The sequence below is a fragment of the Ammodytes marinus genome (assembly GCF_949987685.1).
Source record: "Ammodytes marinus genome assembly, chromosome: 3".
Taxonomy (NCBI): Eukaryota; Metazoa; Chordata; class Actinopteri; order Uranoscopiformes; family Ammodytidae; genus Ammodytes; species Ammodytes marinus.
The window spans coordinates 16,607,107-16,623,282 of NC_137232.1; the positions used below are offsets into that span (position 1 = coordinate 16,607,107).

Sequence of the window (16,176 nt, forward strand, 5' to 3'; positions counted from 1 at the left end):
AAAATAAATCATACATCAAGCCTAGATGTTTGTTTTTCTGTCTGTAGAGCTGAGCTGAGTTGAAACTGATATTTTGAAAGTCCAGCGCACATACTGTAGCAGATGTATGCAGTGCCCTCAGACGGCAGCCCCCCTCAGATTCCTGGTGGGTCTCAATTAAAAGCGACAGGCGTCTCATCCCCTGTACAGCACTCCCATTTACAACAACCAATCAGTGTGTGTGTGTGTGTGTGTGTGTGTGTGTGTGTGTCTCTGCTGACCGTCCTCCTCCACTCACCTGGTAGGCTGTATCAAGCTCACCATTACAAACACCGGTCACAGCTTCATCAATCCTGGGTAATTGTCTCCCCGGGATACACTCTTCATTTTAGAAATCTAAAAAAGGATTGCTCCGCTCGTGTGTGTTACCTCTCTAATAGAAGGTCTAGAAGCACAATTAGGAAGGAAAATGGCAAGTCACCAGCCATTAGTGAAAAGACCAAACAATGACTTCTCCTGGGAATGTCCCAGCATTCATAGACCCGATTGAAAGCACACATATCCGTCCGACAGTGTGCAACAGAGTCAGTTTTATATTTGAACAAGCCGAAGCCTGATATCCTTTGTGCCCCTAATTGAGTCTTTATTGTAGCAAGAGTGCTAAAAGAGCTAGTGTAAAATGGACTGAGATATTCTACTTTTTTTTTAGGACACATCATGTGTTCAAATCTGATTTTTGCAGTGCTAGTCATTCATCTTTATGTGACAATGCAGGCAGGGCTTAACATTGAGAAGATACAACAGCACTTTGTGAGCAGTATCAAGAGCAAAAGTGAGAGAGAGAGAGAGAGAGAGAGAGAGAGAGCAGTCTCTGAATCTCAGAATAGACTGAGGGCATGCCCTGCATTTCATTTAAGATGACGTACAATATTAAATTAAATAAATAAATGTACAAACCAAATATTTAGTCCCCACATGATAACTTATCACACAGCTGAATCCCCTTCCTGTGAAGGTCAGCATCTTTTCTATATTCCCAATCCCTTTGGTCTTTGTCAAGAAGTTTGGCGGTGCTACACCTGCTGCAGCAGATATAAGTCAGCTCAGGACTCTATCCCCGAAGAGTGCCTCTGTGTATTGTGCCATTATTTCCAAGAAGTAGGTAATTTATGCAGTCGTTTATCTGGGAGGCAAAGCACTGCTCCAAGGGGATTGGAGACACATCATGGCAAAGGCACTGCGGCAGGGGCAGAACTGGGCATTGATTCCACAGATTGATAGGAGATGCAGACTGCTTTCATGTAATCTAATTTGGGTCACCCCCTCAAGAACATACCTTATAGCCTGGTCCTAGCTGATGAATTGCAAATATCTGCGCGGGATTGAGGGCTTCACCGAACAAGTAGACGGCCCCTAGCTGCCCGCAGAACACTCGGTTTGCATCAGCCGTCTCAGAGGAGCCCAGGAAGCACTTATCATAACTCTGCAAGAGGCAAAAAAGAAAGGAAAAAAAGGTCACATATTTTTAGACTTTGGAACTGAAGAAAAAAAATATTCAACTTCACTCTCACACACACACACACACACACACACACACACGCACACGCACACGCACACGCACACGCACACGCACACACACACAGCTGAATTAGACAGATGGCAAAAGTAAATTTGATAGCACAAATGGGTTATATATCTTGTTTTTACTCCTAAATTGGTCGCCTCCAAATTACATTTTCTAGAATATCGTCAACCCTCTGTGCTGTTTCAGTGACAACCTCAATCATTTTCCAATGGAAGGAGGAAAACAATGGACCTGATATGGCAAAGATAGGGAACCTCAATATAACCTCTGGATAGACAGAATATGTGCTGATTGCATTCAAAATAAAATTGAAGGATAACTTACAATGGCAATAGCCAATTAAATAACAACAATCAGTATGAAGGCTTATACAAGTGGCAGTGGGGGCAGAAAAATAACAGTTGTTTATAGAAAATTCTAAATCTTGATCAAGTTAATCTTACCCATCCATCGGATACATGTGATGTGATGCCTTTTTGCAAGTTACTGTATGAATTAAATAGTTCAGTTAATATTAAAAAATATAGAACCGTTGTTAAAAAATGCACCTCACTATATCAACTATGTTAACTAAGCTTATGAAAATATGTGAAAGGGTTATCCAGTCTTCACAAGCTTAAGTCCTACTTGTATGTTAGCAAGAGCAGAAGGATGTAAACCATGTATTTGTCTTTTTAAGTGAGTAGGCTAAGGACACAGTTTCGTTACAATAGAAAAAATAACATGCAGTACATGTAAACAGAAGACCAATACATACAGCACCACATTAGCTGTAAGCTTACGATACCTTCTGGGAAGTAAGTTGACCTTACTTTCCATGGCACATCCATGGAAATGTTAAACTGAGTGTGTGTAGAATATTGCCTCGTCTCATCATGCCCCTTTGCCCTGACAGACTACTCAAATCTAAATTATATTTCTCGGTGTGTCCATGGGATGATTTCTAGTGTCTCTGTGATGCAGCCGTTTCCGTAGTAATCACAGGAAGAAAAATCCTCCTCATTGGAATAATGCTACCTGAGGATTGAACAGCACTTAAATCTCAACCTGTCATTTTGTCGCAATTTTCCCTTGAAGCTACAGTATGAAGCTACCTTTTGGAAACGCCTCATCTCACAAGTGCTCATCTGTGTGCAAATTGCTTTTTAAATCTGATGCTAAGAGCCATGTCTGACTGGAGGAGTCATTCAAACATAGAACTATCATACTGTTACACTATATTTTTTTCACACATTTTAAACAAGAATGCTTCAATTTGACCATATTTACATATAGCTATTTGAGGTATAGCCATTTCCCACTACATACATCTGTTCTCCAGTTGATTGATATTCCATCTTCCACATTGACTGCCAATCAGCTATGTGACAAACTGATATTGAAATTAAGATTGAAATGCCAGTCATTTTTCTGAAAGCAATCCATGTTGATATGGTTAAGTTATGGTAAATGGTAAATGGACTTGACTTATATAGCACTTTCTAGCCGATTTTCTCAGCCCCAAAGCGCTTTACATATCTTACCACATTCACCCATTCATACACACACTCATACACCAATGGTAGAAGCTGCCATGCAAGGTGCTCTCTGAACCATCGGGAGCAATTTGGGGTTCAGTGTCTTGCTCAGGGACACTTCGACATGTGGCGGGGAGACGGGGGATCGACCCTGCACTCCAGAGGCGATCTCCCTACCGACTTCGCCACTGCCGCCCCAAGTAAATTTTTGCTCAGCACTCTTAAAGATGTATTAATGTTGTTCGCCTCTCACAATTCCCAGCCATACAGAACATCGATGTGGCAGCCTTAGTCAGTCCTGTGCCAAAGGGGAATATGGTGACATATAGTGCAAAAATGAGATAGCGCTTACATCATTTGTGTTGACGTGCCACGCCATGTCACCATAAGAAACCAGCTGTCCGTTAACGTAGCATCTGATTTCACTGTTCCTCCAGCGGCTGTAGATGTGAACTATACTGATCATGTACCACTGAAGGGGGGAGAGGAGAAGCACACTGAGGAAATATTCAACATTTCTGTTTTATTTTCAAAGCCAGGAAATCCAGATGAACCTCAAAGTCACTATGAAGCAACAGCCACAAGGTTTTGCTGGAACATTGTGAAAAACAGATCAAAGAAAAAGGCTAAGAGGAGGCAAGACGACGACTCATTTTACACTCTGCACAAAGCTACGTCAGGTAGCTGCAGAATTGACTTCAGAAGAGAAGAAAGAGAAGTGGGTAGAAACAATCACATTAAAGAAAGCACAAAAAAGAGTCAACAACTGTGTGTTAAGACTGTGTGTTTTTTTTGTATTTCTTTTAAATTTGAAGCTTTTCTTGTGGCCTTTTTTTTTTATTTGTACAAATGTTAACCGTGACTGGTTAATCCTTAGCTGACTCGTACAGTGTTTGTCAAAGTGTTGAGGAAAAATACAGGTAAATATTAAAACTACAACCTTGTCATCATTCTTTATTATTCCTAAATAAAAATCGTACTATAAGAATATATTTTATAACTCGTATATATATATATGTTTGTCAACAGCTCTCACACGTCTGAATTCATTAATTGTATATGAAAAAAATTACTTTTGTATATGTTGTAAGTCAACTCACCAAGTTGATTTATAACATCTTTATATTATATTTTGTGTTAATGAAAAAACTAATGAAACATTACATTAAGGACAAGCCTGTCACATCCACTCAGAGCAGTAAGCAATAGGTTGTCCACCTCTTGCGACTGTGTGCCCACTGTTTATTAGTTTGACCCATGAAGGGCACTGTGAGCAGTCTAATTGAATTGCAGCCATCTACACACAAAAGGTAAAGACACTTTAAAAGAGGATTCATGGCTCAGGGGAAGAGTGCAAGCTGCCCGCAGATAATTTAAAAACGCATTTATCCACAAGTGTCTGAACCCAAATGAATTAAGAAGTTAATTCAAAATGTTTTATCCTCTGAAAGCTTTCCACAGATACAATCGCCGTGGCAGTAGGAACGGGATGGATGGTTGTTCCCAGGTGTTATGTGAAGCCTCTAATTGTCTGACACACGCTTTGAGCTTGTTTTTCTCTGCAGTGACAGCTACACTGCGCTGACATTCCACACTAAATTAAGCTTTGCGTTTTCTCATCTACATTTACATCCAATTACACCTGTAACACTCCCCTTGGGGGTCTTCAGCTCTCTTTGTAGACATACAACATTGTAAAAACAAATAAAAGAACAGCTGGTGGGTATGGAGTCATGGGTAAGTGCAGCCAAAACTTTAAGTTGATCTAAAAAAAGAGCAGAGTCATTTCTCTTTGTTTCAAATGAAATCAAATGCCTTTATCCCATTCATTTTAGCTCAGGCAACAATTATGAGCAGATTCTGGTATTCAGTGGTTGGTTCAGTTATATTTGACGTAGATAATACATGCAGTATGTACTTAGTGTGCACTTTTTCAATGGCAAGTGCGTCATAAGATATTTATTTTGGTATGAGTAAATATCCCTGGGCATATTAGAATTATATATGTCTAAAAAAAAAACATTCTCAAACGTGTAGAATAGCTGAAACACAAAGCTGCCCTTACCTTCCGGGGCTGAAAATCATACTTCACACAGTGCTGGAAACCTTTTCCTTTAGACTTGAGTGATGTGACAATCATGCAGTTACCCACAAAATGTGCAGAGTATCCAATGCCCTTGCTGGTGCGAAAGCTGTGAACACAAGACAAAGGCACAGTATACATCATGAGCTGCAGGGTAATCCGAATTCAGTTATCAACAAGCAAAAACAAATATATATAAATATTTCAAGCCAACTGAGCAGGAAGGTTTCCTACGACCAAGTTATCCAGTATTGCACAAACCAATACCTGAAGTGAAATATTGGCTTCATTCTGCATAATATGATTGAAGTCAACATGATTTTCTTTTATTGCCTTGTGCTACGGGGACACAAAGCAATTTAGCAAGTAATTGATGAGTAATTCTTAAAACTCTTATGAGAGTTACGATGTTATGCTTAGCCATTCAGAACCGGGGAAAAAACATGTAGATGAGACTACAGCTACTGTAAATCGTTCAGATATGATAACAACTGCAAAGGCGAGGAACGCTTGATAATGATCAGCACACTTCAGTGATGCTCTGATCTGCTTGACTCTTCAGGCCAGGTCACCATGTTACCTCTCTTTACAATATGATAGGGCAAAGAAGGGCCCAACCCAAATAATCAACATGGGAAAGATAGCGTTGGTAAGAGGTTCTGAATTTCTGTTTAGATACATTTTCGATGAATTGCCCAGCTCTACAATATGATCAAACCCTGTACAGCCCCAGCACACTGTGCAGACACAAACAAACCTTGCAAAACAAGACTAGACCTCTATTCTCTCTCTGCTTGGAATTGAACTTTTCACTGCCGACATGTACTCCCTACACCCACTGGGATCATCTAAAACAAACACACCTCTTTGTCAGGGCAGATAAAGAGATCCTAGGCTTTCATAGTGTGGGGAGCAGGCAGGGACAGAGATATATATACACCCTCACAACTCACTACCACTGAGCCAGCCAAGACGAGCCTGCTTGTGATTGCAACATCAGGTGGGGGAAGCAGCAACCTTGGTCCGCTTCTGAAGATACAATTCTACATTTTGTTGTCTACATGCGCTTCCACTGAGCTGTGAGTCCCTCGGAGCAATGCATAAAAAGGATTAGTTTGGCATATCTCAGCCTTTTTTTGTGACACTTTCAGAAAGCATTTGCTGCAACATGAATACAAACAACTTAGTTAAGCCAATATTTTAATTTGTATGTATTTTTTCGACTTTACACATCATGTAAATGCAGAATATGTCCTTCCAAGGCAAGTCGAGTCTTTCATTCAAACCGTGTGAGCCATGTGAAGCAGCGGCAGCCAGCACTATTATCTCTGGCCAAACAGAGTGAACAGCCAACTCTAACCTTTTTCCCTTCCACGACTCCTTCATATGTGCCATTGTATTATGTGATTTTGTCTCAAAGCTCCCCTCAAAGAACAGAAAGAGCACCAGCTGAACATCACTACAGTCTGGGGCTATTGATTTTAACAGCAATTACCCAGAAGCCCCTGCGAGTGCTGGTACAGTATATGTGGAGTGCTGGTACAGTATATGTGGACCTTATGTGGCCGATCTGTGTTATCTACATTAAAAATCTAGATTAATACTTCCACATGCCTTCCCCTGCAGCAGTCCACCTCTGTAACAGCCAGTAGTACCCATCACTGTAGTTCATGCTTCAATGGGTTTCAATCTCAATAATATCACCTTATTATATTACCTTTCTCCATTATAATTCATTATAGGGACAAAATTGAGGCTCCTTCCACAACCCACATTAAATAAGTGTTGCCAGTTTGTGAAAAAATTATAGGATCTGTAAAAAACGAGTTTAACCTTGAAAAACAAGTTCCAGCCATAATCTTCTTAGATGGGAAAATCACTGTAGGTCAACGAGTATCAGACAAAACATATTGCTTCGTCAATAAAGCTGCTGGTAGCTTTATTGGTCTCTACAGCAGGGGAATGATTTCAAATACAAAGTGAAAGCAGTTAGATTGATGAAAAACAGTATAATTGCGAGTGTAAGCTTCATTTTATTCTCTCTGGTTTCCTAATGTTGACAGACTTACAGCACCTGTGAGAGGGCGAGGATTGCATTGAGGACATTGGAAACAATGAAGAACAAAAGCATATACTGTAACTGTGTACTCACCAGTATAGATATGGTTTGTCCTTGTCAACATTGATGTTATTCAAAGGATCCATTCTGAACCAGGTGTTGAATGTAAACCCATTCTGATAAGGCCACTTGGCGATAGGAGGTAAAGCAATGGCCTGGGGTAAAAAAAATAATAAGATGGCAAAATACACAATAATGCAGTTTCACAGACAACTCCTGTGTATTAAACACTGCCTGTACTAGAATGAGTTATGGAAATAGCTACACTATGTAACACAACTGACTAAGGAGGTGGAATCTGAAATATTGTGTGTATGTTCCAATCTATATGAATCATTTTATAAATTAAAATAACACAGGAAATATTTCAAATGTGTGCGACCTGCACAATGTTACAAACTGATCGCATTATAATTCTTGCACTTGCTGAATAATTTATGATGGCAAGTGTGTCCAGCCTCTCTGAAATAAATCCAGCCACGATTCTTGTCCCATTTGCATTCGCGTCAAGTTGCTATTAATCTCCAAGATTCTGGCAAAAACTCTTTAAACATCAGTGAAAAATGACATTTAATAAATGATTGTGATACGTCATTTACTCACTTAATCAACATAAGTTGGAACACTAAAAGATTAAGTATGCTTCACTCTGTAGCAAAGTGAGTGTCACGTCACAGGCTTCCCATCTCACTCTACCCATTTCCTCTACTACGTTCTGTATCTGGTCCCAAGATCAAAAAGCCACGGACTGCACATATTTAATTAAGTGAAACTACGATGTCAAATGTTCTTACACAGGGTAGGTTACTCACATTTTCTTTTCATCTGTAGACCCATTATTTCAGTTTTACTCTTACTACACTCAGTACAGATTTATAAACAGCATTAGGTGGTGGTTGTTTCCATCTACATATAAAGGCCAGTCCACAGGTGTTTTATTTTTTAATAGGAAACAATAACATGAAGGATTTATGAGGCATGTTGGATTGGAATGGGTTCATTAAAAGGGCAAAGATGTAATTCACCAAAACACAAACTAACCCTTGCTGTGATAAACACATCACAATCTCATGACAAATCTCACTGTAAACACATGCATATGTCAGAAGTATATTTCCTAATACATGGATTTATTTTAACATTATGTTTTTGTCCATATGTTTAGTTTTTCAAATTTTTGGCCCAAATGATCAGCTGATTTACCCTGATTAACCGCTGGACTTTATTAAAATGCCAAAAACACATACCGTAATTTTAGGACTATAAGCCGCGACTTTTTCCCCATTTTTCGGCCCTGTTATTACACAGCACAGTATATGTTCTGTAGCTACTAGGGATGGGCGTTAGTAATCGAGTACTCGAGTACTCCTCGTTTCAAATGAACTTAATTGGTGGATGAGGAAAATCGTTTTTTGTTTTGTTTTTAGTGTTTGTAGCCTTTAGGCTGGCCGGCCGGTGGGCCGCCCCTATTTTAAAATATTATATACGTGTACAAAACGGCACAAAACGGATCAAATAAAGTTTAACAAAATTAAATATTTTGATGCAAGTGCAATAAACTGAGCGTTGTGGTTGTGACAAACAGCAACTGCAAATAACTGCCACCTCCGTGCCACCGCAGCGCAGCCTGTTCTCCACAGCAGCGCGGAGCTGAACACAGTCTCTTCTCCAGAACATTTTCAGGAATATAACTGTCCAATTATTTCAAAGCAGATGATAAAGTTACGTTTATAAAAAGGGGAGATGACACATGTTACTCTCAGTTAGTAATGAGTAGACTCCAGGTGAGCATGCAAGGTGCTCTCCGCTTGGAAAGAAAAGTAAAGAAGAAGGAAGGCTTAGCCTACTTCAGGCACATTCGCTCCGAGCCAACACCAGTTAAGAAGCCTTCAATAGGGAATATGGGGATAAGATTCAAAAACCGACCGGTGTAACGTTCCGTTAATGAGGAATTAGTCGCGGTAATTATTCACGGACACGGAAGCATTACGCGGTTGGATATACAACTATCTGCTTTGGTGAGTTACAGTATCTCACAAAAGTGAGTACACCCCTAACATTTCTTCAAATATTTCATTATATCTTTCCATGCGACAACACTGAATAAATGACACTTTGATACAATGTCAAGTAGTCAGTGTACAGCTTGTATAACAGTGTAAATTTACTGTCCCCTCAAAATAACTCGACACACAGCCATTAATGTCTAAACTGCTGGCAACAAAAGTGAGTACACCCCTAAGAAAAAATTTCCAAATTGGGCCCAAAGTGTCAATATTTTGTTTTGCCATCATTATTTTCTAGCACTACCTTAACCCTCTTGGGCATGTAGTTCACTAGAGCTTCACAGGTTGCAACTGGAACCCTCTTCTACCCATTCATGACGACATCAAGGAGCTGGTGGATATTAGAGTCCTTGCGCTCCTCCATCTCCCGTTTTAGGATGCCCCAAAGATGCTCAATAGGGTTTAAGACTGGAGACATGCTTGGCCAGTCCATAACCTTTACCCTCAGCTTCTTTAGCAAGCCAGTGGTCGTTCGGAGGGGTGTTTGGGGTCGTTATCATGTTGCAGTACTGCCCTGCGGCCCAGTTTATGAAGGGAGGGGATCATGCTCTGCTTCAGTATGTCACAGTACATGTTAGAATTCAATGAACTGTAGATCCCCAGTGCTGGCAGCACTCATGCAGCCCCAGACCATGACACTCCAACCACCATGCTTGACTCTAGGCAAGACACACTTGTCTTTGTACTCCTCACCTGGTTGCCGCTCCACACTCTTAACACCATCTGAACCAAATAAATGTATTTTGGTCTCATCAGACCACAGGACATGGTTGCAGTAATCCATGTCCGTAGTCTGTTTGTCTTCAGCAAACTTTTTGTGGGGTTTCTTGTGCATCATCTTTAGAATAGGCTTCCTTCTGGGATGACAGCCATGCAGACCAGTATGATGCAGAGTGCGGCGTATGGTCTGAGCACTGACAGGTTGACCCCCCACCCCTTCAAGCCCTTCAGCAATGCTGGCAGCACTCATACGTCTATTTTCCAAAGCCAACCTCTGTGTACGACGCTGACCATGTGCACTCAACCTTCGTAAACTGGGCCGCAGGGTGGTATTGCAACATGATAACGACCCCAAACACACCTCCAAGACGACCAGTGGCTTGCTAAAAAAGCTGAGGGTAAAGGTTATGGCCTGGCCAAGCATGTCTCCAGACCTAAACCCTATTGAGCATCTTTGGGGCATCCTCAAACGGAAGGTGGAGGAGCGCAAGGTCTTTAATATCCACCAGCTCTGTGATGCTGTCATAAATGGGTGGAAGAGGGTTCCAGTTGCAACCTGTGAAGCTCTAGTGAACTACATGCCCAAGAGGGTTAAGGCAGTGCTGGAAAATAATGGTGGCCACACAAAATATTTACACTTTGGGCTCAATTTGTATTTTTTTTCTAAGGGGTGTACTCACTTTTGTTGCCAGCAGTTTAGACATTAATGGCTGTGTGTCGAGTTATTTTGAGGGGACAGTAAATTTACACTGTTATACAAGCTGTACACTGACTACTTTATATTGTATCAAAGTGTCATTTATTCAGTGTTGTCCCATGGAAAGATATAAAGAAAAATGTGAAGAAATGTGAGGGGTGTACTCACTTTTGTGAGATACTGTATATGTATTTAAATTGTAGGACAATCATTTTATATTATTTGCTGCCCTTCTTATTTTAAATGGTGACTTAGGCTATCTTTTTTTTTGTTACAACTACAGCCCATGCTTTTTTTCTACCCAACGCAGTTCTACTCGATCGGTTTAAATTGTGGCCCGTCTATTTAATTACTTTCAGTGAGGAAAATGTGTTTTAAACTTGTGGAAAAAAATCCTTAATATCATATGGCAAATGTGACTGTTTCACAATAAGCATTGAGCGCTTTATTGCGGTGAACCGTTATTCTGCAGACAAATGCGTTGCGTTCTAAAAATAGAAAAAAGTTTAACGAGGAATCGATTGATCCTCAAGGAATGCAAGCGATCACTCGAGTAGCGAAAACATTCGTGCCCATCCCTAGTAGCTACTATTGCACTAAATGGTAACACTTGAATACGTTATGCAAATATGCAACTTGTTTGTTGAAATGTTAATAAATGGGAGCTTCCCCAAGCAGCCATCTCTTTCCCGACAATCCCCTCTGTGCACGAACTCTTACATATGGTAATTAAACATTATAACACCTGCGGCTTATAGTCCAGTGCGGCTTATAGTGCGGGAAATACGGTAATCATTAAATGAATGTAAATAATTAAAAATTAATGAAGAAAGCCAGTAGAAATAGGTGAAAGCTTACTGCAGCACAGCGACCAGGGAAGTTGAAGAAGGCATCTGGACCATGTCTCTGGGGCATCTGATTCAGCACAGACAACATCTTGACCGCATGCTTGGGCTGTGCAGGTTATAAAGAAAAGTAATAACAAGACAGTCAAGGTTCTTCTCTGACTGTTACAATACAATGTCGGTTAACTCATTCTGCTGTTAGTCAGTTGCAGAACCAAGCCCCAAACAGATCTGTTTGATGGCTCACTGGGGGGCGACTCTCGTGGCGGTGCCAAAACCCACATAAAACACAGAACACACATTTCAGTCTTAATCACTGCATCCGCTCCCTATCACTTACCCAGAGGCCCCCTTCCCCTCGTAGCATGCTAAACAGCAACTTCAGCTCCTTCACAGTGATGCTGTAGCTGGCCAGCACTCCCAATGTGTCCACTAGCAAGTCTTCAAAGGCAAGAGAGCATGCATGCATTACCGCGCACACACACACACACACACACAACACACACACACACACACACACACACACACACACACACACACACACACACACACACACACACACACACACACACACACACACACACACACACACACACACACACACACACACACACACACACACACACACACACACACACACACACACACACACACATAAACAAGGGGAGAAAGATGAGAGAGAGGAGAATCATCAAATGCAGCTGTATTTTACAGCTGTTATACTTCTTCCTAACTGCACAGGAGGTCCTCATGATGAAAATACGTCATTTGCATCAACTCCTCAGACAGTAAAAACAGTTTCATTTTAGTTTAGTGTCATTCTCACTGAGTTTATTGTCTGTGAAATTCCAATTACCCGGAAACTGACATAAATCCATCAAAGTGATGTAGATCAAAGTGATGTCTGAAATGGTAGATTGTTTAACACACAGGCACAGAAACACTGCAGGGAAAATGCTTCTGGATTGCTTCAGTTGAAGCCTAATTTATAAGGTCTCGATGTAATTTGCAAAATGCAAAATATCAAAGTGACACTGATTTCTACCGACAACCCCCAAAGTGACCTGAATACAGATACAACACAGGGCTTTAGCTCATTCTAAAGAGGCCTATGGATAACAAAAACAAGAGATACAAATATCAACTATAGTAACTACAGACTGAAATGTTCATAACCAAATCTAACCATTCATTTTAGATGCTTTACCTTCTTAATAAATACAGTGTTAGTCAGTGGGAGAATTCTAAACTGATGGTGGTGCAACACATGGAAGTAACAACACACAATGGCCAATACACTGCATTGAGTTTCTTTTTAACTCCTTAAAAACCAAATAAATTAATAATGCATGTATTAAGAATAATTAGAAGAACACCCTGAGGCCTTTCTGTAACAGCTGTTATATCAAACATATCTACAATATTCTTCACCTGATATGTATAGTGTAACTGCTTCTTTGTGTTACCTTCTAGCATTTCTAAAGTACAATACTAAAAATAATAATTTTTAGAAAGTTTGAAGATTTTAAAGAAAATTGTATTTAATCATGTTATTGTAGACCTTTGGTGTATGAATGTTCTGGTGAAGTTGCCTATATTTCTAGAAAAAAAAGGAAAAATAATTAGCTTTTTCCATTCAAAATCTATATAGTATTGTCACTCAAAATGCAGATCTATTAAAAGATAGAGATGTTGCCTGACCGAAAGATATAAACGTATACAGTACTTGCTTGGAATTAACATGATAACAATCGATCCCAAAAAAAATCAATATAGGGGAAGGTGGGGTGATTTGTGCAACTTTTTACTCAAAGTGATTTTAAAGTGAGGCCTTGACAGTTATGTCTCCAACTCAAATATGTACATATATTTCAGGATGTTGTGCATCCCTGGCAATAAAAACTTTGGATCTGGAATAAACTGTTTAAGAAATATAGCTTTCGGAAAAAAAGTTGTCTTGTCGCACAAATCACCCCACGTAGTGGGGTGATTTGTGCGTCATTGTGTCACAATGACAAAGTCACCATCATCATCTTTCTGGCCATCTGAACTCTCATCAGTGGTGTCGTTAAGTGGAATTGAGATGTCACTCTCTTCTGAGCTACTGTAGACAATCACTTTCTTTTGGTGACCAGCGTATACAGCCATGCCACTGGCACAACTCTCAGAAATGTACTTTGCACTAGTTGCTCCGTGCTTGTGGAACCAACTGCCACCTGACAAATGTGATTCCCCCTACATTTCTGCCTTTAAATCAAGGCTCAAAACACCAATGTACACCCTGGTGTTTCCTCCCCATTAACCTCTGCACTACTTACTTACCTCTGCACTACTATCTGTGTTTATGTGGATGTATGGGCTTTACGTCTTTTATTTTGGTTATTGTTATTTTACCTTCATTGTTTACCTACTGAATGCACTATGTACAGCACTTTGGACAGTGCAAACTGTCATAAATGTGCTTTTATAAATACATTTTACTTACTTACTTACTTATAACTCACCCAGGCCCTTGCGCACAAATCACCCCATCCCCAGAATTTTGGATAATAGGCATGATGCAGCAATTTAGGTTTGACATTGTGCTAACTATATAGACTCAAAGTGTAGCATACCAAAGCACTAAAACATGTGTCAAATGTTTTCAAACGTGTCTATAATTGTTCAGACACAATAATCAAAAAACCTTGATCATGGAAATTTTACTTTGAAAGGCAAAACACAGTTTTTTGAGCTTAAATGTGCTTATATCTTATTCCTTGTGTCTCCCTTCTTTACAGGATGAGTCAAATGGATGGCTCTTCTTAAATATGTGGTCACATTTCCAATTTCTTCCACGGTTTTCTAGAAACAAGGGGTTTTGCAACTTCCAAAATGCACAAATCACCCCACCTTCCCCTACTACTATGCACTCTGACTGCACATTGACACACTATTATCATACCTGCAATCATGTCGTCCACTGAGCTCATTTTGAGCAGCACCTGCTCGATGAGGCCCACCTCGGTGCTGGTTTGCAGGTTCCGGACGCTTTTTCGAAGGACGGCCGTGAACATGCTCCAGATCTCAGCCTGACAGGTGACGTCACAGTGCTCCAGCAGCTCCACCATGCAGCCCATACTCTCTGCATCCTGGATGATGAAGTTTGTCTCCAGATCAAACTCACCTCCCACCAACTGTCGAACAAGAACAAAGGGGAAAGATAGGCAATGTAAGAAAAGATATGTATGGCTTTCATGAGCTGTTCAAATTATACTGTGAGGAATATGGATTAAAGGTGGGGTCAGCGTTTCTGGATAATGCTTGTTGTCAAAATCAGTGAACATCTGCTACCAGTCCATACTGTGTGTGCTGTAAGAAAAATATGGTTTTAATCCACAGCCTAGGCTCTGTAAAAGAGTATGTTAAAAAAAGGGGATATAAACAAAGCGGGCCACCCTGGCTAGCAACATGCCCATTTACAGAGCCTAGGCCGTGTCATAACACTGGATATTCTTTTCCAGCGCACACACAGTACGGACAGTGAGGATCGTGAGGAGATAGTTCACTGATTTTGACAACAAGCATTTTCCAGAATCGCTGACTCCACCTTTAGACTTAGTGAGTGTTGGTGACCCAGCTTTCAACCCTGTTATTGATCAGGTTTTTCTCTCTGAAGGGAAATTAGCCAAGAGGGCCGTCGTGTTACGGTCACTGCTCTGATGTCAAAAGGTTGACCAGCGCTGGGGAAAGAAAGTTGAGATCTCTTTACTTCTAAATGGTTTTGATCAGAATTTAAGCACCCCTGGAAATCGTATAGCCTTGCATTTAATGAAAAGACGAGGGGAAGGGAGTTCCTTTTCGCCCTGCTGCCACTTTCAAGCCACAAATGACCATCACTATTAAGAAAATAGAAAACAACGATCAATAATGCAGTTCTTGTAGTTCATCAAGCATGAAATGAACCCTCTAAAGGAGTGCATGGTATATATACAGGGCACTGACAACAACTTGCTGGAGGGCATCAAAGCAAGCAGGTGGAAAATGGGCCTAGATACCCACTGCATTACTGTGATTGACAGGTAATAGCTAGGTGAGATCATTCACAAGCAGCCTAAAGTAGAGGAAAGAGACGAGTTCATGGCGGTATAAATTGAGCCTCCTCAATCTTCATCAGACCCTGTGTGCAATTACATTGCAATGATTTGTGTCACTGACTGGACGGCTTGGACTGGAGACAGCCAGAGTGCAGTTGTTGTGCGGATAAAAAATAAAGTCTCTAAACCAATGTCATTGTGCATTCAAAACTATAAGTGAAAACAGAGAAAGCTTTATCGGAAATGATGCACTTCAAACTAATTTAAAGAATAAAATATTGTATAAAGTTCCAGTATAGGTAATACAAGTTTTTTTAGCTGACAAATAACAGTGGTAGTTTGTACCGGAAAATTGAAAAAGCAACTGCATACATATTTTGAAAACCATGGCCAATGCTGTAATTCAGCGTGACATCTTTATCAATGAGCACAGAGAGAAGAGAGTCAGTAATAATAACAGGAATGTAACAGCTTGAAAACCCCATAGGG

At 40.4% G+C, this 16,176-nt stretch overlaps 1 protein-coding gene across 2 annotated transcripts in view; it reads right to left on the bottom strand.

The window, feature by feature from the left end:
- The window catches only part of LOC307248537 (neurobeachin-like), a gene marked incomplete at both ends in the record, with an annotated part of 199,544 nt that overhangs the window by 128,539 nt on the left and 54,829 nt on the right, over nt 1–16,176 (bottom strand). For both annotated transcript variants that reach the window (XM_080024948.1, XM_080024947.1), the window contains 7 exons: nt 1,316–1,462; nt 3,434–3,553; nt 5,147–5,273; nt 7,317–7,438; nt 11,625–11,720; nt 11,952–12,052; nt 14,556–14,787. In XM_080024948.1, the coding sequence (XP_079881074.1) occupies nt 1,316–1,462; nt 3,434–3,553; nt 5,147–5,273; nt 7,317–7,438; nt 11,625–11,720; nt 11,952–12,052; nt 14,556–14,787 (945 nt within the window). The remainder of the gene's footprint in view (nt 1–1,315; nt 1,463–3,433; nt 3,554–5,146; nt 5,274–7,316; nt 7,439–11,624; nt 11,721–11,951; nt 12,053–14,555; nt 14,788–16,176) is intronic.